The sequence below is a fragment of the Tupaia chinensis genome, unplaced genomic scaffold (genome assembly GCF_000334495.1).
Source record: "Tupaia chinensis unplaced genomic scaffold, TupChi_1.0 Scaffold000259_1, whole genome shotgun sequence".
NCBI classification, from domain to species: Eukaryota; Metazoa; Chordata; class Mammalia; order Scandentia; family Tupaiidae; genus Tupaia; species Tupaia belangeri.
This window is the reverse complement of record NW_006159739.1, coordinates 1,201,548-1,224,413: the sequence shown is the minus strand read 5'-3', so window position 1 is coordinate 1,224,413 and position 22,866 is coordinate 1,201,548. Positions and strand designations below refer to the sequence as shown.

At 46.5% G+C, this 22,866-nt stretch overlaps 1 protein-coding gene across 3 annotated transcripts; it reads right to left on the bottom strand.

Annotated features, from left to right (window-relative positions):
• Positions 1-4,126: 4,126 nt before the first annotated feature.
• Positions 4,127-17,096, bottom strand: ECHDC2 (enoyl-CoA hydratase domain containing 2). Of its 3 annotated transcripts, none has more exons than XM_027772224.1 (9): positions 16,964-17,096; positions 16,809-16,896; positions 16,599-16,685; positions 15,451-15,543; positions 13,968-14,027; positions 13,583-13,770; positions 6,566-6,616; positions 5,211-5,258; positions 4,127-4,411 (listed from the first exon to the last, which is right to left on the bottom strand). In XM_027772224.1, exons 1-9 carry the CDS (start codon positions 17,012-17,014, stop codon positions 4,334-4,336), a joined length of 744 nt encoding a protein of 247 aa, XP_027628025.1. In that variant the 5' UTR covers positions 17,015-17,096; the 3' UTR covers positions 4,127-4,333. The 3 variants fall into 3 exon arrangements, with proteins under 3 accessions (XP_027628025.1, XP_027628026.1, XP_006149443.1); XM_027772225.1 differs by having other exon boundaries at positions 13,968-14,024; XM_006149381.3 differs by lacking the exon at positions 13,968-14,027.
• Positions 17,097-22,866: the final 5,770 nt, after the last annotated feature.

Here is a 22,866-nt window from a genome sequence, read left to right as displayed (position 1 = left end):
GGCGGGGGGAGAAATACTTTTTTTATTATTTGGGTATTCCATGTTTGGTCTTTTTTCTCCATGACTTTACAGACCAGATGACATATGTGGACACAGCCTTCTGTGTACCTGGGTGTGCTGGTAGGGCAGGTGGGACTTGGGCCTGAGAGTAGCCCATTTAGATAAAAGATTGTAAGTTGTAAATCTTGGTCCCTCAAGATTCTTTTTTCTTTTTTCTTTTTGCTATAAGGCACATGTGCTCACTAGAGAGAGACAGACAGGGAGAACAAGCTACCAGGTCTGGGACTTGAACCACTCTTGGTCATGTGGGAGTTCAGTGTCTTAACCACCATGCCAAGATTTAAGTTGTGGGGGACAGTGACCAAAACTGGGAGGAAAGGGAAGGCCCAGAAAAGATTTTGCCAAGAAGATCTGGGATTCTCTTACCCCGTATGAGCTTCCTGAGGGCCAGCCTCCACTGTGACTGAGGCCCTGTCAGGAGCTGCTGTGTTCTCTGCAAAGCTGCTCTGAGGGTGAGGGAGACCTCCATGTGTTAGTGCTGACACCTAGTGAGCATGTTCTAGCACTCATCTTTTAAATCAGAGTTTTTCAATTAAGAAAAGTCAAGGTCTGTTTGATGATTAGCATATGACTAGGGTTTTTTTGTTGTGTTGTGGTTTTTTTTTTTTTTTTTTTTTTTTTTTTGCGTTTTTTTTTTCTTTTTTTGAGAGGTTTTTGCTATAGGGCGCATGTGCTTGCCAGACAGACAGAGGGAGACAGAGAGACAGAAAGCACGAAATCATTCCCCCGGGGGATGGTCATTCCACAATCTCTTCTCCACTCTCCTTTCAGGATTTTGGGCATGCATGTGCATGTGCCTGGTGTGTGAGTTTCAAGCCTCTGGGTCCAGGACTTCAACCATGGTCAACCACGTGGAAGTCCAGAGATGTAACAAATTACACCATCTGCTGGTCCCTCAAAATGAATTTTTAAAAATGGGTGATGTATAAAAATTACCCATATATTAAAAACATCTCAACTTTCTTGGGTGAACCTCATATGAAAGTTTGCAAATAGGCTTAAATTTTCCCTGTGGTTCTTGCTATACATTTGTAGCAAGCTTGTTAGAGAAAGAAGAGAACAGAATATTATATAGGGATGTAACTTTTCACATTAAAAATTTATTTATTTAATTTAATATTTCTTCTTTTTTGGAAAGAGATCTTTGTTATAGGGTGCATGAGCTTGTTGGAGAGACAGAGAGACAAAAAGTGAGAAATTTCCTCCCCCCAGGTGGAGGGGCACGGGGGCTCAGTGAGCTCTGAGCGTCAGCAGCCAGGCTTCTGTGGACAGTAATTCAGTGTTAAAACCAATTATTCTTGGAGTTTGTGAAGGCTTCCTCACCGGCCTTTTATTGTTGATTTTTCTGTAAGTTATGAGAAGGCTGGATTTGTATGATAGCCATTATTCTATGTCAAATTGAAACCATTTGGGGATGCCCCCTCAGCAGTAATTTTGAAAAATCAAATCATAGACTGTAGAAAGTCCTCGGTGCTCGTGTTGGATCAGCTCGGCCAGTTCCTTGTGTGTAGGTAGTCCTGATGCTTGTTCAGGAAGCTAGACCTGGTTACCCCAGAGAGGAAAGGAAAGACGCAGGGACCTTGACATTAATGTTATATTTCCTGAGTAGTTACCTCTGGTTATGTGAAACTAGCAGAAAAGACATACATGAAGAAAGACGGGAGATGTATGCCTAAAAAGCTCGGGTAGAAACTCCATTGGAGGGAAAAGAAACTTTTTTCTCTGTAGATATTAAAGTACCTTCCATTTGAGGTGTGGCGGGAAGAGAAATACTTTTTTTATTATTTGGGTATTCCATGTTTGGTCTTTTTTCTCCATGACTTTACAGACCAGATGACATATGTGGACACAGCCTTCTGTGTACCTGGGTGTGCTGGTAGGGCAGGTGGGACTTGGGCCTGAGAGTAGCCCATTTAGATAAAAGATTGTAAGTTGTAAATCTTGGTCCCTCAAGATTCTTTTTTCTTTTTTCTTTTTGCTATAAGGCACATGTGCTCACTAGAGAGAGACAGACAGGGAGAACAAGCTACCAGGTCTGGGACTTGAACCACTCTTGGTCATGTGGGAGTTCAGTGTCTTAACCACCATGCCAAGATTTAAGTTGTGGGGGACAGTGACCAAAACTGGGAGGAAAGGGAAGGCCCAGAAAAGATTTTGCCAAGAAGATCTGGGATTCTCTTACCCCGTATGAACTTCCTGAGGGCCAGCCTCCACTGTGACTGAGGCCCTGTCAGGAGCTGCTGTGTTCTCTGCAAAGCTGCTCTGAGGGTGAGGGAGACCTCCATGTGTTAGTGCTGACACCTAGTGAGCATGTTCTAGCACTCATCTTTTAAATCAGAGTTTTTCAATTAAGAAAAGTCAAGGTCTGTTTGATGATTAGCATATGACTAGGGTTTTTTTGTTGTGTTGTGGTTTTTTTTTTTTTTTTTTGGCGTTTAAGTGGCTTGGTTCAAAATCTAAACTGGACTATTACAGTAGATACCATCTTTTGGAATTAAAGAAGAAACTTGTTTTTTGGGAAAAATTATTAATCATCAGTGTAGATAAGTGGAATTTGTAATCTGTTTCCTTCCATAGTTCTTCAACTGTATTTTCTCACATTATTCTTCTGTATGATTCCAAAAAGGATATCATAGTTTACTGACCTGGTCCCAATACCTCAGAATACTGTGTCACCAGGTAGTAGCGTTGCCAATGGGAGGATGTGTTATGGGAACCAGTGTCTATGGAGGTCCTTAGGGCACATCACATATGCATTTAGCAGCAAGTCAGTGTTACTGGCTGTGTCATAGTAACACAGCTGTGTCGTGGCCTGTGGTCTTGGGACGCCAGGTCTAGGCCCAGGATACTTCGCCAGAGCTCCACGGCAGGTACACAATGACCCTAAGGTCACAGTTTATGTTGCAGCCTGGGTACAGAGGAGGAGGGGCACTGAGACTAGCGAGGCCACCTGCAGATCAGCCCCGGTGGTATGCTCACCTTTGCTCATGCTGTTCCTGTCAACCTTTCTTTTTTTTTTTTTTTTTTAAAGTTCGCTGGAGGGTGTGTGCTCTCACCTGAGAGAAATAAAGAGAGAAATCACCCCATAGGATGATGGCCACACCACAGTCTCCTCTCCTCCATTCTCTCGGGATTTGGGGCATGCATGTATATATGCCTGATGTATTTTCTAAGTCATCAAGTCTGGGACTTGAACTGCAGAGTTACCCATGTGGGATCCAGTGCCTTAATCTCCATGCCACCTGCTGGCCCCAGCCTCTGTTTTTTTCTGCATCCAATGCCTATTCATCCTTCAGGCTTCAATTCACATATGACCTGCCCATTTCCTGAGCTTCCCTGCTCAGTACTTCTGAAGACCATCCAAGTTTTCCTGCCACCCTACAGTTTATGAAAGGCTTTCACAGATGATTTCATTTGGTCCTCAAAAGAACACCTTAAGTTAAACAATTACAACACATTTGTTGAACATGAGGTTTATTTTTCTAAATCTTCACAATAGTTTCACTTTGCAGATGAGAATGCCCAGGCCCAAAGAAATTTATCTAAGGTTACACAGCAAGCAACAAGCAGAAATCTGGGATTTGCAGTCCGAAACATGCCCAGCCAAGTATGTGGGCTTATTTATTATCTCTCTTGTCCACAGGATGAAACTAGGGTTAGTTTTTTTGGTATGACCTTTGCCATCTCTAGTGAGTGCCTGATAACTGAGGAGCAGCAAGCAGGAACTAAGAGTCAGATCTGTTTTAGGGTTTGTTGTTGGTTTTTGCTATAGAGCAAGTGCCCTCACCAGAGGGACTGTGGTGCGAGGTGAAGGTGGTAAATGAGAAAGAACCCCTTGGGGAGATGGCCACATTGCAGTCCTTTCTGCTCTTGGGATTTGGGGCACATATGCACCAGGCACGATTTCCATGCTGCCAGATCTAGGACCTGAGCCGCAGTTGATCATGTGGGATCCAACTGCCTTAACCACCTTGCCATTGATAGGCCTGAAGGGTCTGTTTTAATCTTCAGTTTATCATTTGAATGGGGAGAGATAGGCATTCTCTGAAGAAAGCCGACCCAGAGACTGTCTAGCAGGGCAGGGGTATAGGAGGTGGTAGTAGTAGGTGATGTGGTCGCACCTTGGTATGGCCACCAGTCACTTTATATCCTTGATCTTTGTGAAGAAACAGAAGTCCAGAGAGATGATACGGATGATGAGGGCAGTCGCTCTGCAGTTCCCTCTGGAACTGCGCTTTAAGGCATGTGTTGCCCATGCTTAAGGTTAGTAGAGTCACTCGCCAACAAATTCGGGGGGTCGCTTCTCCCTGAAGGCTGCCATGCCTTCCAGCCGGTCCCGCGTTGGGATGTTCTACAAGTACAGGTTATTGGTTTGAGGAGAGCAGAGCCAGAGGAGCCGTTTAAGCTTGTCTCGACCAGTCAAGGGCAGAATCCAAGTGTTCCCATTGTGTCTGGACTCTGGTCTTAGGCCACACAAAGGTGGTTCCCTGGCTTCGTGGGGTGGGCAGGCCAGCCTCTAGCACCTGTGCTCCATCACAGGCGCCTCTACTTGGTCGCTGCGTACGTGCTCCACAGAGCTCACTGCCCCTGCAGCTTTCTGCTAGGAGGCTGCTCAGTGGAGAGGCAAATCTGGTCTTGAATCCATGTGCATAAGTGCTTCACAGTAGATTCTACAAGTACCAGGACCTCTTGCTTACGAATATTTTGGATATTTGTTAACCCAGAGATGAGCATTATTAACTCTCCCAGAGACGGGCTGAATAGGGCAGCCCCATGCCCTGCAGCCCTCCACTGAAATCACAGTCTTTGGGCTGTCACCAAGACCTTGACATACCAACTCCAGCCTGGCCTCTACAGTGGTGACTTGTACAGGGCCAGCAGAAGCCACGCCTCCTCCATGAAGTACCTGTGTGTTTCCTGTGCTGCTCAGAGTGGAGTAGCATTCACCACCACCGACGGCTGAGGGGACAGCCCCAGGGAACAGCAGTGCTGTTCCCTTGGAAACACTCAGGTTCATTGTATTGTGGGAGGGGTGGCCCTGAGTCAGCCTGGGTGGGAGGAACCTTCTAGGTTATTCGTTTGGTGCATGAGGCCCACATCTGACCCTGCCTCTGCTGATGAGCAAGTGTGGACTGGCAGCAGCCACATACCTGGGCATAGCACATTTCTTCAATGGCCATCCCTGATGCAATGTCCACCTGCAAGAAACAAGCGTTCCCTGGATTAGCCTGGCCTTGTGTGCCTCCACCACTGCTACACCAGTCTGTATGAGCAGAGAAGGCTGTGACAAAGGACTCCCTACCTGGAGAAGGAACACCACTCCCAACAGTGCTGGGAGATGGGGGGGATGGACACAGCCCGAGGGACTGAGACATGCACCAGGACAGGGGAGCCCACACTGCGCATTCACAGCCAGCGGTTCCGGCCCATCTGGCTGCCTCACTGAGCCACTTGTCAGCCCAGCATTCTTGCCAGCCTCCATTGTCCTTAGGATAAAGAGCCGGGCCCTTATGACCTGGTCTCTGGCAACTTTTCGAGCCTCTGCTGCTAGCGCTTCCTACTGCCAGCACTCACAAGCACTGCAGGGAGGGATGCCATCCACGTGTGTGTACAGATGCGCAAACTCGGTTTTTCACAAGGGTTGTTACCCCTACTATGCAGGTGAGCAATCTGAGGCATAGAAAAATGAATTTGCCTGAGGCCATAACCGGGTGTGGGAGAGCAGATCTTTGGATGCATTTTGCCTAACACCCGGCCCAGGCGGCTCACTTCCCTGCCCTGTTGTCTTACCCTTCCTCTACTCAGTCAAGCTGGTTGAGACACTGCTGTTTTTGCTCAATTCTTTTCATTTTCTCTGCTCAATTTTAGCAAGACCTTAACCCAGCATTGCCCAGTACAGTAGCCATTAGCGACATGTGGCTTTTGAGTGATTAGTAAGAGGGAGCAACTGAGTACTTTATTAGCTTTTCCTTAAGTTTAAAAACCACATGTGGCTGTCATGGCTAGCACATTTCCCTGGGTGTCTGCTTGGTTGATGGTGACCTTCATTAGTGATTCATGTCTCTGTTCCTCCTCCCCACCCTGGGGGCATTGACCTATCTGACCGTCCCAGGGTCCCAGCCCAGGTTTAGATTCAGTGTGTTCTGAGTGAGTCATGTCTAGGCATCACCCTGAGCCTGACCTTCAAGGCCACAGGACCAGCAGACAAACCCAGGAACTGGGCTGGGAGCCTCTGACCCTGGGCAAGTCATCTATCCTTTCCGAACCCATTTTCTTCTCTTTCCCAGGGAGAGAAATGAGGATAAAATGTAATCAAGAATATCTCTGGTGAAACTTCCCATTTTGTAGATGGGCAGACTGAGGCAAAGAGAAAGTCAGACTTGAAGTCTGTTAGGAGAATCCAGTTCTATGATTTTTTCCAGCTTTGCTGTCTAAGGTCAGGAAAGCAGGCATTTGGGTCACGCCTGACTTAGCGCCCTCCAGGGAGGACCCCAGTCCCTCTCACCTCCATTCCTCGGTCAATGGCTACTTTGCCCAGCCGCACAGCAATGGGGGCCTAGGGAAAAGAAAAAGCCAGGTTGAGCGGGGGATCTATACAAGTAGTGTGAACTGAACAGATACACAACTCTGTTGTGAGGGAAGAGTTTTAGGGAGCCACACATCTGGGTCTAGTCCCAGACGTTCCACTGCTGTGTTTCCTTAGTTTTAGTCTTACTACCTCGTGGAGATTTCTTTTCAGTAACGAAGGGAACCGGGATCTGATTGTCGGCCCTCTCAGTCCTAATCATCTAGGGCTCTGGTCATTCAACCCATCCTTTCATCATATACAACATAGTTTTCAAAGTACTTTCCCATAGACGTCTGTAAAGGTTCTGCCCTCCCTTCCAGGCTGGTGTCGTCAATAAACACCATCTTATGGATGCATGGTGGGGCTCGGGGGCGGGGGATGGCTCTCTTGACTGTGTTCATCCAAAGTGGTGGATCATGCTTAGATTTGCCTCCCCGACGGCAGAGTAACAGTCAAGGTTAGGAACTGTTTAGGTCTGACAGGCGTAGGTTGAAACCCAGGTGCATCGGGACACCAAGCCACTTAGAAGCAACAGCTTCCAAGTAGCTGACCTTGCTTGTCACTGGTCCTTCCCTCCCTCCTGTGCCACTGCAGCCCTGGCACCCCAACCCTAGCCCATACCAAGCGGGGAAGGCAGATGCATCCCCTGATAGGCATGTCGTGTTCTCTGGAGTGTTTATGAGTAAGCTGACATTTAAAGTTTGTTAGCATAGATGCCAGGAATGAAAAAGCTAGATGCATAGAATTGAAGAACTTTATGAATGAAAAATGCCACAAAGGCAAGTCAAAAGCTGACAGAAAGTTTTGACAGTACTTAGGATAGATGAATTCCAAAATTTATAAAAAGTTTGGTATAGATTAATTTAAAAATTTGCAAAGGCTGTGTCAAGGTAGTTCACAGAAAAAGATCCAAAGATGGTCACTCAGCTTCCCTCTCTTGCACCTCAACACTGAAGTGCCAGCAACTCTATTTGCCTCAGACCAGTAAATATGAAAATGTTGGTAGTGGCCACTGTTGCTGAGGTTGGGGAGACTCTTTCCATGCCTTACTGACATCCGTTGGCACAATGATTCAGTAAGAGTTTGGCAAAACGTTAGCTGCGGGGACCAGCAGGTGGCGTGGTGGTTAAGACACTGGACACTCCCACATGGCCAACCACGGTAGGAATCTCAGAGGCTTGCTTCTCACTTTCTCTCTGGTCATGTTAAAAATAAAAATGAATAAATAAATTAAATAACTTTAATTAAAAACAAGACAAAACAAAACAAAAAAACCCTTAGCTGCTCATGCCCTTTGAGGTTGCAGTTTCATGGAGGAATTTACAGATGAACTCCTAAAGTACAATGAGATTTGTTCAAAGTTCCTCTTGTTCAGTAGCTAAAAAGTAGAAAACACCATAGAGGTTCATCATTAGGGAATCAGTTAAATACTGATGGCACATACCCTGATTGAAAAGTGTACAGTTTGAAAGAGAAGCTAGCTAGTTTTATACTTAAATGGAATCATCTCCAGAAGCCACTAAGTAGAAACACAAGGAGTATGTTAGTATGTATATTGTGATTCCATTTGCGGAAGGTGTGTGGGGGAAATAGAGAACTTCACTTTGTATTCTTTCATACTGTTTGAATTTTTTTTTTTTGGAGAGGTTTTCGCTACAGGGCGCGTGCGCTCGCCAGACAGACAGAGAGAGACATAGAGACAGAAAGCGAGAAATCACCCCCCAGAGGGGATGGTCACACTGCAATCCCTTCTCCTCCATTCTCCTCTCGGGATCTTGGGCATGCACGCCCACGCGCCCTGCTTGAGTTTTAAGCCCCTGGGTCTGGGACACGAACCGCGGTTGACTATGTGGGAATCCAGCGACATAGCCATTATGCTAACTGCTGGTTCCCACTGTTTGAATTTTTTATTGAGTTGTCAAAACCATGACGTATTTTCTATGCAAAAATGTGTCATGACTTTTTGATGACCCAATAGTATCTATATCTTGATTTTATGTCCTCATAGTTTCTGTGAGAATTGGTTTAGCCTCTAAAAATGTGTCCCTTTTCCTCCAAACCATCATTAGAAGGAAATTTTAGTTACTTTATTTTGTTATTATCTATTCATATCATAAATCTCTTACAGTTAATGGAATGAATCAATAATCTATAGAGATGTAATAAAGTTTCTTATTTTGTAATGGATTATATTCACACAATTAAAACCTTGATTGAACCAAATATCACTATAATAACCTATTAGATAACATTAACTCAAATGGCTGAGCTCTGATAGTATAATAGGAACACAAGTCAATGTAACCGTAACAAGCCATATATATTTATACCCAAGATTTTGAAAAATCAAGAAATGGCATAGTTCAGAATAAGGTGAGTTTTTATTTGTGAGTTATTTAAGTGTGAGTATATGTGCATAATACATATCTTAGATATGCAATGAAAATTTCTGGAAGACTCTGCAAGCTGTTATAGTGGTCCTCTGTGGAAAGAGATTGGGAACTCCCCACATGTTTGACTGACTGAGGGTTTTGACGACACAGGACTCTCCATTTGAAGATTGGATAGGGTGGCCAGCCTGGGGCCTGGTGGTTAAGGTAGCTGGATCCCATATGGCCAACTGTGGTTTTGTGTCCCAGACATGGTGGCTTGAAATAACACCAGATGTGTATGTGTGCCCAAAATTCCAAAGGAGGGGCAAATGGAGAAGGAATTGCGGCATGACCATTCCCCATTGAGGGGGAGGGCTTTCCCTCCTCTGTTTCTGGTGAGCACATGTACTTTTAGGGAAAAATTAAAAACAGAACCCCAAACTGAATAGGTAAACTAGGGCTAGGTTATCACTCCACCTTGTTTGATTTGCTTTCCATCAACGTGTTTTGTTTTTGTTTTTTTTTTTAGAGATTTTTGCTGTAGGTTGTGTGCATTCAACAGAGACAGAAAGCAAAAATCAACCCAAAGGGGGGATGGACACGCCACAATCCCTTTCCCTCTCGGAATTTTGGGCATACGTGCACACGTACCCGGCATGAGTTTCCAGCTGCGAGGTCTAAAACTTTAACCACGTTTGGCCATGTCAGGATCCAGCAATATAACCATTATAAAAACTACACATTTCTATGTGAATATATCATGTACATGTATATTCATATATTTAAGAGAATTATTAGAGGAAAGATCGATAATTTTATGTGACTGGAAATGAGAGCCATAGGTCATCTGTGGCTACAGTAGATAACCATCCCTTTGATGTCCAAAAAGAAAATGGACAGATCCGTTTTTTCAAAGAGTAACATACGTTTACTGTTAAAGGAGGAAGTCTGAGTGCTAAGATTCAGGCTTTATGGGACCAGCAGGTAGTGTAGATTCCCACATGGCCGACTACAATTCAAGTCCTGGACCCAGTGGCTTGAAAATCACACTAGGCATGTGTGTGCATGTGCCCAAGATCCTGAGAGGAGAATGGCGGCGAAAGGTTGAAGCATGGCCATCACCCCTGAGGGTAATTTCTCACTCTCTCTCTCACTGTCTCTGTCTCTCTCTGGTGAGTGCATGCGCCCTAAGGTAAAAATGTCTCAAAAAAAAGAAAAAAGATTCAGGCTGTATACATATTGACAAATTCTGGGCTGAGTACATTCTGGAACCTGTAACGCCCTAGTCAGTGGTAGCCATGTACCACACCAACCCTGACACTCACTTGATCTGGGGACTCTTCTGAGTACACAGTAACAGCTGGAAGTTACACCAAAATGGCCTCGCTTCAGGATTAGTGATGTATAGTTTTTGGCAGGCTGGCATTTTAGTATACAAAGCTCCTTTGAAGTACGGTAATTACATAATACCATTACTTCACCCTATTTGGAAATCTGAATGTTGAGGTTCATTACTCAGTTCATGGAAAAAGACAAACTCCACAAAGTTTCCAAATCTACCTGGATATGCCGCCTCTGCAGAAGCCACAGTCACCTTGAGTCACTCGGAGTTCTCTATTAGTTCAGAGACTTTTCGAAGAGGTGTAATAGAAACCTGACAGCATTGAAATTGTCCAAGCAACTCATCAGACTTCATTTATTTATATGATGAAACTAGAAATTTTTTAAAAAGTGAAAACAAGCCAATTTTTTTTTTTGTCAAACTTGGTTGCTGGTTTTTTTTTTTTTTTTTTTAAGTCAAACTTGGTATTACTTAAAAAGTTACAGTCTCCAGGGCAAGTTGGAGGCATGGGGGTTAAGGAGACTGGAGCCCACATGGCCCACTGCATGGTTCAAGTCCTGAACCTAGAGACTTGAAAGACCCTGAATGCATTTGAGTGCGTGCCCAAAATCCTGAGAGGAAAATGAAGCAGGGATTGCTGTGTAGCCGTGCCCCTGAGGGGTGATTTCTTAACTTGAACTCTCTCTGTCTCCAGTAAGCACATGTGTCCCATAGCAAAAATTTAAAAAAAAAAAAAAAGAAAAAGGTGTAGTCCCTGATGTCCCCTTCAAATTAAAAATCTCAGTTATAAAAAGGGTATGATTATTTAAGTTTACAGGATGGATAAAGATTTTCTAAAATAACTTTTCTTATTGCATTATTCATATACTGTCTTAAGATTAAAATGTCTGCTGAACATTTTTATAGACTGTTTTGTAACATGTTTGTAAATTTTTTTGTATTTGCAGTGTATTAAATGTTTTCAGTTTTGTACATTTTCTACACTCTTAAAAATAAAACAACAGTTTTTATATTATGTATTTCTAAAATAAAAGCTGAAATACCAGTGCTGTTTTTCAGATACTGTGGTTACTTTTTGTGACCTTAATAAGCAAGTCACTAAACCTTCCTGGGTCTGTTTTGTCACAAATAAAATGGGGATAAACCCCTCAACTGATTGTCCTGGTAACCGAGACGCTGTTTTGAACTTCCTGGCATTGTGTCTGACAGGGATGGGCCACGTCCAGATGTCTTATGGATTCGTTAAGCCTGGCTCCATTTCAGCTGTTTCTCTGTGGAAACTTAAGAGCTCCTTTCCTCTCTGCCCCATCCCCACAGAGCAGTGAGGAGCCTGCAGAGCCTCTCACCAGTTCCTGGGTGCCCAGCTGAGGGTCCGTGCCCTGCAGTTGCACCCAGCATTACACCCGGGCAGGCCTAATCCCACATCCTACAGAGCTACTTTGAAGTACAGTAATTACATAATGCCATTATTTCACTATATTTGGAAGTCTGAATCTTGAGGTTCAGTTCCTTAGCAATTATAAACTGTTCGGGGAGACTGCTAAGAGACTGTTCGAAGGTTTGTTTTTGTTTATTTCTTTATTTCAAGAATTTCAGGTCAGCGGATTTCTTTTTTTTCTTTTCTTTTCTTTTTTTAAAAGGATTTAACTTTATTTTAATTTGACCAGAGAGTGACAGAACCAGAGAGAGAAAGTGAGAAAGCAAGCTGCCAGGGCTGGGACTTGAACCACAGTCGGCCATGTGGGAGTCTAGCACCCTTAACCATATACCACCTGCCAGCCCCAGGTCAGCTGAATCCCACCCACATGGCTGACTGCAGTTGAGTCCTGGGTTCAGTAGCTTGAGAAACAGTGGGTAAATGTGCTTATGTGCTCCATATCCAGAATGGGCAGAAATAGGAGAGGATTGTGGTGTGACCATTCCCCATTGGGAACGCTTTCTCACTTTTCCTCTCTGTCTCCAGTATACGCCCTCTGGCAAACTGTAAAAACTCTCCACCTGGGACCAGCAGGTGCTTAAGGCATTGGCCTCTCACATGGCTGACCATGGTTCAAGGCCCAGATTTGGCAGCTTGCTTTCTCTCTCTCTCTCTTTCTCTTTGGTGAGTGCATGTGCCCTATAGCAACTTAAAATGATAATAAGTTATTTTTTTAAAAGTCTCTGCTGTCCAGAATGGTAGGAAAGATGAGTCGATAGTTCCACATCCACTTTATTCACTTTATTTTTTGTTAAAAGAATTATTTACTGGGGCCAGCAGGTAGCATGGTGGTTGAGGTGCTGGACTCCCACTATGGCTATCTGGTTCAAGTCCTGGACCTGATGGCTTGCTTTCTCTCTTCCTCTCATAAAATTTAAAAGGAACTAATAATGATAATAAATATAATTTTAAAAATACATCTTTAAAAAAGGATCTATTTAATTTGATTTATTATTAGTAGTAGTAATAGTAGTACTACTATATATTTTTAATTTGCCACTGGGCATGTGCACTCACCAGAGAGAGAGGGAAAGTGAGAAAGCAAGCAGCCAAGTCTAGGACTCAAACTGCAGTTGGCCACATGAGAGTCCAGCACCTTAACCACCATGCCACCTGCTGGACCCTATATTCGCTTTAAAATCTTACTTTTTCATGGGGCCAGCAGGTGGCATGGAAGTTAAAGTGTTGGATCTCACAGAGGTGACTGGTTCAAGTCCCAGACCTGGCAGCTTGAAAATCATGCTGGGCATGTGTGTGCCCAAAATCCTGAGAGAAGCATAGAGACAGGATTGCGGGGTGGCATACACCTGGGGATGGGTGTGATTTCTCACTGACACTGGTAAGCATATGTGCCCAATAGCAAAAAACAACAGAAATCTTGCCTTTTCAGGTTTGGGGCACTTCCGGGCTGCGCTGTGTAATACAGTAGCTGCAGCCACATGTGACTGTCATCATTTGAAATGTGACAGGAATAAGTATTTTACCTAACGACTCCATTTAGCTAGTAGCTGCATAGGTACAGAACATTTCTACCATCTCAGAAAGTTTTATGGGCAGCACTGGGCTTCCAGCCCATTCGATTCTAGTCCTTCAGGATTCAATTTTCATTTATCTAATGTATTATTTAAATTTAATTTGATTTTCTGAACAGATGCAACAAATGCAAAGAGGATTCCTTTTCTATGTTTTTGGGTGAATGGATCTTGTGTGGCCACAGAGAGCACCGTGGCCTGCCTCCCTCCCAGGCCAGGCAGTCCCCACACCTGGGGCAGGATCTCCCGGGCCAGTGCTCGAGCCCGCTGGTAGGCGGCGTCACCCTCTTCATTCTGGGCCACAGCATGATTCACCAGCCCCAGTGCCTGGGCCTGCTCCCCAGTCAGTCGCCGGCCGGTGAAGATGAGCTCCTTGGCCAGGGGCACCCCCAGACAGCGGGGCAGCCTCTGAGTCCCTCCTGCCAGGATGGAGGGAGGGGTGAGGGGGCAGCCTGGGAACTAAGAAGGCCCAGCCTAGGAGTCCGCCGGGACTTCTCAGAGGAGCAGACTGAGTTAGGGTGGGAGGGCAGGGCTCAGAGAGACGAGAGTGAGCATGCGTCCCAGATACGGAGTGGACTTGGCAGGTAGGGAGAGTAGGTGGAGTTGGTAAGGTTACCTGCTCCTGGGAGGAGCCCTCGAGTGGTCTCGATCAGCCCCATGATAGCTGAGGAAGCTGCTTAAAACAGAACACGGTGAGGCCCTCCTTGCCACCCTCCCCCCATCCTCCAGTGCTAAGCCCTTGGGAGAAGGGGCAGCTGCCCCAGGTCTCTACCTGCCAGCCTCTTCCCTCACCTCCAGTCTGCCCCTGGAAGACAGCCCTAGCTTGGAAGTCCGGAGGCTGGGGTCCTCCCACTGCCCATGTGGGGGAGTAGGGAGCAGAGGTACCAGCAAGTCTGACCCTGCTCAAGCCTCAGCCTCAGGTGGGCAAAAGATGCTTGGCCTTGTCTGCCTGCCTCAGAGCGTGGCCAAGGGTCCAGTGAGATACCAGGGCTTGGAATGAGGAATGGGCCTTACGAGGCACCTGGCACCCATTTGGGGGTTAGTGGGTTCTCCAGCTCACGCACCCTTAGATGTGGTGTGGTCTAGGGTGTCGATGACTCCTGTTCCCACCACTGTTAACCCTCCCACCTTGCTTTTGGTGACAGCCTGAAGTGTCCCCGACTGTCCCAGTCCACATCCTCCTGAGTTCTACTTCCTCTGAGCTTTCCCTGACTTACCCACCCTGCAGGCCTCCCCTGAATCAGCACAGGCCATCTGAGGTGTGCTGTAGGCAGGAGGGAGTGGCCACATGCTGCTTATCCGGGCTCTGTCCTCACCGAACATTGTGAGTCAGTTGCCTAAACTGAGCAGGTGAGCAGCAGAGTGGGGCGTGTGACCTGAGCTGTCACCTGGTCAGTTCCTTCTCTCTGACGTGAATTGTGCAGGTGGAAGTGACCTTCATGCCTGGAGTTACACGTTTTCAAGTGTGGTTCCTGGGGTGGCAGGATGAAGCCGTGGGGGAGTGGCACTGAGATGGGTGCTCCCAACCACTAGGCCTGTCATGTAAGCTGTGGTCGATGATTGCCCTCGTCCCCTCTGCTTTTCAAACAAAGCTCGATTGCGCAGAACAAGAAATGCAAACCTTGGCTGGTACGGATGAACAGAAGGCAGTGTACCTGCCAGGGACCCGCCGTGCCAGAGACCCGTCATCCCCATGATTCACCTTTGTTCAGATATGATAAAGGTGACTTGCGCAGAGCTAAAAGAGTAAGCCTTGGCCTTTGTCCTCCTTGACTTTCCTGTGTGTTTTGTTTTCTTTTTTTTCTGTCTGCCCTGTCAGCAATTGCTCTAGGTTGGTAGAATTACTCCCCAGACGGGACCAGTAGGTGGCGTGATGGTTAAGGGTGCTGGAATTACTTCCCAGGTGAGGAAAGGGAGTCCTGACAGTGGCCAGGCCATGAGCAAAAGCAGCTTCTGCCTGAGCTCCCTCTGTGACCCCTCTCCTGCCTCGGCTCTCAGTTGGAAGGCCGAGAGCAGTGGCTGATCTGCAGAACCTCCAGACCTTACTTGGCTTCCCTCCTCCCCCTCTCCCTCTCCCCCCACCAGCCCTGGCCCAGTACCTGCTACTCGGAGGTCACAGGCCAGGGCAAGCTCCAGGCCTCCGCCCAGGGCAAACCCATCCATAGCTGCAATGGTGGGCGCAGGAAAGGCAGCTGTGAAGATGGAGAGGGGCTCAGCCTGCAAGGTCCTGGCAGGACCAGGACAGTGGCTAGAAGTTGGAGAGGGCCAAGCTGGTTGGGACAGAGGGCCTCACTGGTTCTAGGTTAAGGGACTTCACCTGGCACCTCAACCAAGTTATTAGACAAAAGTCACAGGACCAACTGGGGAAGGGGAGTAGGGAGATGGACGGCGTATGCTCAGGTCCACTGTCCTGCTGGCCTCCCTGGAACCTGATTTTCTGTGTGTCAAGCCCTGTGATGGCTGCCGAGAACACAGAACTGAATCAGACATGGCCCTGCACCCATGGGGCTCAGTCTAATGGGGAAGGTAAGTGAGTAATTAGGGTAGGTCAGGAAGGCTTCCTGGAGGAAGCATTGGTGCCATTAAAGATGAGTAAAAGTGAAAAAAAATAATAAAAAAGGACCAGCAGTTAATGTAATGGCTATGTTACTGGACTCCCATGTAGTCCACTATGGTCCACGTCCCGGACCCGGTGGCTTAAAACTCACGCTGGGCACGTGTGCATACGTGCCCAAGATCCCAAGAGGGGAACGGAGGAGAAGGGATTGCAGCGTGGCCATCCCCCCTGGGGGGTGATTTCTTGCTTTCTGTCTCTCTGTCTCTCTCTGTCTCTTTGGCGAGTGCACACGCCCTATAGCAAAAACCTCTCCAGGAAAAAAAAAAAAGAGTAAAAGTTCAGGAAGCCAAGAAGAGGTATTCCAGGCAAAGGGCATAGCTCTAGTCAAAGCCTGGAAGCATGCAGGGTGAAACTTAACTCCTCCGGAGTGGTCTGGTTTGAAGATGGTGGGAGGAGTCCGTTCTAGTGGGTTAAAAAAGATTGAAGAGCCAGAGTTCTGCATTTCTGCTCAGGGAGAAATGCCCTTTGAACCCTGCTGTCACCCACTCCTTGTAGAATTCCATGTCCATCCCCCTGGAAGAATCATCTGTTTCTCCACAGAGCTCAAAACAGAATGGTCTCTTTGGAACACAGGGTGTGTGTAGGAGGGCCCCCCAAATGCCCTCCTGCATCCCACTCCCAGACCCTCACCGATCTCATTCATAAGGCCTCGAAGTCTCTGGACAAAGATCCCCACCTCGGCCTCACTCATCCGCTCGCGCTCCTTCAGGTCTGCACCTGCAGATGGCAGGATGTTGGTGTCAGCTCTCAGAAAGTGTCAGGAAACGATGCACCAGTGCTGGAGCTGACCTGAGGTGACGCCAGCCCTGCAGGTTGCTGGGGACACGAGAGGGAACCCACCTGCACAGAATACGCCCTTCACTCCACTTCTGAAGAGCAGGACACGCACTTGCCGGTCCTCCCGCAGCTGGACCAGAGCTTCCTGCAGCTGCAGAGGACATCCCTCAGATGGCGCCCAGCCCTTCCCAGCCCACCCTGGGATCTCCCTCTCTTACCTGGTCGACCAAGATGTTCCCCAGGGCATTGCGGGCACGAGGTCTGTTCATCAGAATCTCAGTGACTCCTGCAGGAAATCCCTGGGTCAGACAGCTAGCCTCGCTCTCTCCTGTGCTGGGGACGGCAGGCAGGAGCCGGGTTCTGGGTAGCCTCTGCCCTTGATTAGCAGCACGTCTTGGGGCACGTCGTAAGTGGCACACTCAAGGCCTCAGTTTTCCCAACCGTAAAGTGGGGAGAATAACCCTTGCTTTTTCTGCCTTGTGAAGGAAGTGGAAGGGTTTGTAAACCATGAAGCAAAATGGGGAGAGTGTTGATGGAAATAACCTACTCTGTAGAAATTTTAATTAATGCAGTTGAAGCACAAATTTGAGTGACTAGGTCCAAAGAAAGAAAAATGTGTTTCTTGGGGAGCTAAGATACAGTGGTTCCTTTTATTTAGTTCTGAGAGCAAGAGCGTTGTCAATCAGCCTAAGGATTCCTTTGCATTGGCCTGGTCTAAAAGGTGGGACATCTGGGAACGAAGGCTTGTAGGTTATAGGTGAGCTTGAAATTCTTTGATTAGGATTTGGATAAGAAAAACACAAGTCTCTGTACCGGAAAGAAATCAACAAAAGAATGTCTATGCTTAAGACATAATAAGGCTTACTATGCATTGTGAAACACTATTCCTGAGGGCCAGCCTGTGGCATGGTGGTTAAGGGGCAGGATTTCCATATGGTCCACTGCAGTTGAGTTCTGGACCTGATGGCTTGCTTTCTCACTTTCCCTCTCTCTCCTGGGTCTCCCTCTGGTGAGCACACGTGCCCTATAGCAAACGTAGTAATAATGATAAATTATATTATCATACACATGTAAATAAATCATTTTATGGCGTAATGGTTACATCACTGACCTCCCACATAGTCAACCACAGTTCGAGTCCCAGACCCGGTAGCTTAAAACTCACACTTGGTGCATGTGCTTGTGTGCCCAAAATCCTAAAAGGAGAATGGAAAAGAAGAGATTGTGGCATGGCCATCTTCCCTAGGGAATGATTTCTTGCCTTCTGTCTCTCTCTGTCTCTCTGTCTCTCTGGCAAGTGCATGTGCCCTATAGCAAGAATCTCTCTTTAAATAAAAAAAAAAAAAAAGGGACCAGCAGTTAGCGTAATGGCTATGTCGCTGGACTCCCATGTAGTTGACCGCAGTTTGTGTCCCAGACGCGGTGGCTTAAAACTCATGCCTGGCACGTGTGTGTGCCTGCCCAAGATCCCAAGAGGAGAATGGAGGAGAAGGGATTGCGGTCTGGCCATCCCCCCCAGGGGGTGATTTCTCACTTTCTGTCTCCCTGTCTCTCTCTGTCTGTCTGGCAAGTGCAAAAACCTCTAAAAAAGAAAAGAAACCCGCTATGCCTGGGACAGGATGTAGCATCCCGCTATCCCGCTATCAATGGTCTGTTAATGTTATAGGCCTAACTCTCCCAAAACAACTTTGGAATAGGAAAAAGCAGTCAGAATTCCATCCTCAAAAGGAGCAAGAAAGATCATCACAGTAGCCCCCGGTTGCCTCTACTGGTGTTAGACCCACACACGCACACATGCGTGCACACACACCTTCAATTTCATAGCTCTGTCCACATTATTCTTCCCTTCACAGCCGAACTTCTCCCTCTAGCATTTCAATAACTATGATAAGGCCAATACCCTTGTAACCACCACCCAAGATCAAGAAATTGACTGTACCTGGGGGCCAGCAGGTGGTGTGGTGGTTAAGGGCGCTGAACTCCCACATGGGTGAGCATGGTTCAAGTCCCAGACCTGGTGGCTTGCTGTCTCACTTTCTGTCTCTCTCTCTCGCTTTGTCCCTCTCTAGTCAAATGAATATGAAATAAATGAATAAATAAGTAAAGTTAAAATGAAATTAAAAAAAAAAGAAATTGATTTTACCAATCACATCAGAAACCCTACCATGTGCTGACTCACTCATGCCCTGCCTGGCCCCCAAAAGGAACTCGTTGACCTCTACAGTAATCCCTTCCATGTATTTCTATTGTAATTTTATCACCCAAGTGTGTATCCCCAGACATCATAGCTTATACTTGCTAGTTTAAAAATATATATCATGATTGGGGCCGGCAAGTGTCATGGTGGTTAAAGGCGCTGGACTTCCACATGGCTGACCAAGGTTCAAGTCTCATACCTGGTGGCTTGCTTTCTCACTTCCTCTCTGTCTCTCTCTCTGATCAAGCTGGAAAATAATAATGATGATAATAATAAATAAAGTTAAATAAAATAATTCTTTAAAAATATATATATCATGTTTTTTTTTTTTTATTTAAAAATCGTGCACTCGCCGAGAGAGACAGAGAGAGTGAGATGGACTCAATGCCGCAATCCTCCAGCCTCCATAGGTTTTTGCCATAGGGCGAGCGCCACCACGCCCTATATCATGTGTTTTTAAAAGCCAGATAAAACCCTCAGATCTTCCCTCTATCCTGTCTTTTCCTCAAACCTGCGGCGTTTGACCCACAGGGTTTCTTTCTTTTTTTTTTTTTTTTTGGGGGGGGGAGGTTTTTGCTATAGGGCGCATGCGCTCGCCAGACATACAGAGAGAGACAGAGAGACAGAAGGCGAGAAATCACCCCCCAGAAGGGATGGCCACGCCACAATCCCTTCTCCATTCTCCTCTGGGGATCTTGGGCATGAACACGCACGCGCCTGGCGTGAGTTTTAAGCCACTGGGTCCAGGACACAAACTGCGGTCGACTACACGGGAGTCCAGTGACATAGCCATTACACTAACTGCTGGTCCCACCCACAGGGTTTCTTGAAGTCAGTTTTGCCAAGGGCACACTTGGGAAAAACCAACATGTTCCTCTGTCACCAGAAATTAGCAACTAAACTCAGAGGCTTGATTACATTCATGTTCTGTTGTCTTTGGCAAGACAGTAACCTCATCCCACATAGGGGATGTTCTCTCACCAGCCCTAGGCAAGTTTCTTGAAAGAGTTTTCCGTACTCACTGAGTCACTTCTTAAACCTTCTCCAGTGTAGGCTCCATTTCCATCACTCAGCAGCAACTGTTCTATCCGAAGTGGCCAGTGTAACCACATCACTAACTGCGGGTCACATTCCCATCCTTCTCAGTTTCCGCGGCACTCACCTCTATTGACCGTACACCATACACACCTGTTTTTTCTTTTCTTTTCTTTTTTTTAAGCTGCTACAGAGCATGCATGTGTGCTCAAGAGAGAGAAAGGAGAGAGAGTCCAAGAGAGAGAGAAAGAGAGGAAAAACCTCCCAATGGGGCATGGGCACACTGCAATCCCTTCTACTCCATTTCTCCATCCTGTTGAGATTTGAGGCACACATGCAGATGTACCTAGTGTGTTTTCAAGCTGCCAGTGAGGTAAGACATGAACCCTAAAAATATAGTTAGGTATAGGCCCAAAATGGAATCACAAAATGGCTAACCTCCCACCCCACAAGTGGTATATTTGTTGGGATACCAGACCTGCACTGACACATTGTCACCTGAAGTCGAGTTCACCTTAGGTTCATTCCTGGTTCTGCGCATTCTCTGGGCGTAGGACCAACGTTTAACAACAAGAGCCTCCTGGGCTGCTGTGGTGGCCCCACATTCTTCCGGCTTTCCTCCTAACACACCTTATTGGGTTCTCTTCTCAATTTCCTTATTTTAATTTTTAAAAGTTTTTGTCATAGGGTACATGCACTCATTGGAAAGGAGAGAGACAGAGAGATACAGAGGGAAAATGAGAAATCACTCTCAAAAGGGGGTGGCCATGCCGCAATCCCTCCTCTTCCCTTCTCCTTTCAGATTTTGGACATGCATGTACATGTGCCCAATGTGATTTTCAAGCCACCAGTTTGGGGACTTGAGCCATGGTCTGCCAGGTGGGAATCCAGCACCTTAACCACCATGCTACCTGTTGGCCCCTCTTTTCTCAAAGTGTTGAAGTTACTTAAGGCCCAATTTGGGATCCCTCTATCCATTCATTTGTTAATTCATGTATTTAACATGTGCTGGGTTCTGTGTGTGTACAATTCCAGAGACCAGGGCAGACTCAGTCCCTGTCTTCATAGCATCTATAGCCTAGCAGAGAAGAAAGACATTAAATAATTACTATTTGTGATGAGAATTTGGGGTGGGGAGAATGGACAGACAGGGATATGTATACAAGGAACCTTCAGAAAGCTCATAGAAAATTCATATAATGAAAAAACTACATGTGGATTCCAAAAAAATTTTGTGTCAAGGTAAGATTACTGGACCAGCAGGTGACATGCAGGTTAGGGTACTGGATCCCACATGGCTGGCTGAGCAGTTTGAGTCTTAGACTGGGTGGCTTGAAAAACATGTGAGGCATATGAATGTGCCTGCCCATAATCCTGAGAAGAGAATGGAGAAGGGATTGCAGTGTGGCCATCTCCCTGGGGAGTGATTTCTCACTTTCCCTCTTTCTCTATCTCCCTCTGTTTCTCTCCAGTGAGTGTACGTGTCCTATAGCAAAAACTACAAAAAAAAAAAAAGGAAAAGATTGTATTTTTATTCTATTTCCTTGAACTTTAAAAAATATTGATTAAGGGAACCAGCAGTTAGCGTAATGGCTATGTCGCTGGACTCCCACGTAGTCGACCGCAGTTCATGTCCCGGACCCAGTGGCTTGAAACTCACGCCGGGCGCGTGTGCGTGCGTGCCCAGGATCCCAAGAGGAGAATGGAGGAGAAGGGATTGCGGCGTGACCATCCCCTCTGGGGGGTGATTTCTCGCTTTCTGTCTCTATGTCTCTCTCTGTCTGTCTGGCGAGCGCACGCGCCCTATAGTGAAAATCTCTCCCCCCCCAAAAAAAAGAAAAAAAAATATTGATTAATTGATTAATTTTATTTGTTGTTATAATCATTATTTTTAACTTGTCTAGAGAGAGAGAGAGAAACAGAAAGTGAGAAAGCAAGCCGCCAGGTCTGGGACTTGAATCTGGTCAACCACGTGGGAATCCAGCACCTTTAACCACCACGCTACCTGCCAACCCTCTGTCAAATTTTTTTTTGTTAGTTTTTTTTTTTTTTAGTTTTTTTTTGCTATTTTGCCAGAAAGACAAAGACAGAGTGACAGGAAGTGAGAAATCACCCCCAGGGGGGGATGGACACGCTGCAATCCCTTCTCCTCCATTCTCCTCTTAGGATCTCCTCCATTCTCCTCTTCGGATCTTGGGCATGCACACACACGTGCTCGGTATGAGTTTAAACCACTGGGCCTGGGACTCGAACTGCAGTCAACTACATAGGAGTCCAGTGACAGCCATTACACCAACTGCTGGTCCCCCCTCTGTGAACTTTTTAAAGTTCTCTCATACAAAGTTCTGCCTTGTTAGATAAACTAGTAGGCCTGAGAGGGTCAAAGAGCAGTGGGCAGCCTCTAGGAGTTCAAAGTGGCCCCCCCCAGGCAACAGTCAGCAAGAAAAGGGGACTTCTGGGGCTAGCTGTTGGTGTGATGATTAAAGGGGCTAGATCTCACATGGCTGACTGAGCAGTTTGAGTCCCTGAATCAGTGATTTGAAAAACATGCAAGGCGTGTACGTGTGTGTGTGTGTGTGTGTGCCCAGAATCCCAAAAGGAGGGAGAAAGGAAGAAGAAGGGAATGCTGCATGAGTGATCTCCATGGGGCATGGGTGTTTTCTCACTTGTCCTCTCTCCCTTTCTCTCTCTAGACAGTGCATGCATCCTCTAGCAAAGATTTCAAAAGGTGGGGTGGGGAGAGCAGCAGGTGGTGTGATGATTAAGGGCGCTGGACTCCCACATGGCTGACCACAGTTCGAGTCCTGGACCTGGTGGCTTGCTTTCTCGCTTTCTCTCTCTCTTTCTGTCCCACTCAAGTAAAATTAAAATAAATAAAGTAAAAAAAAA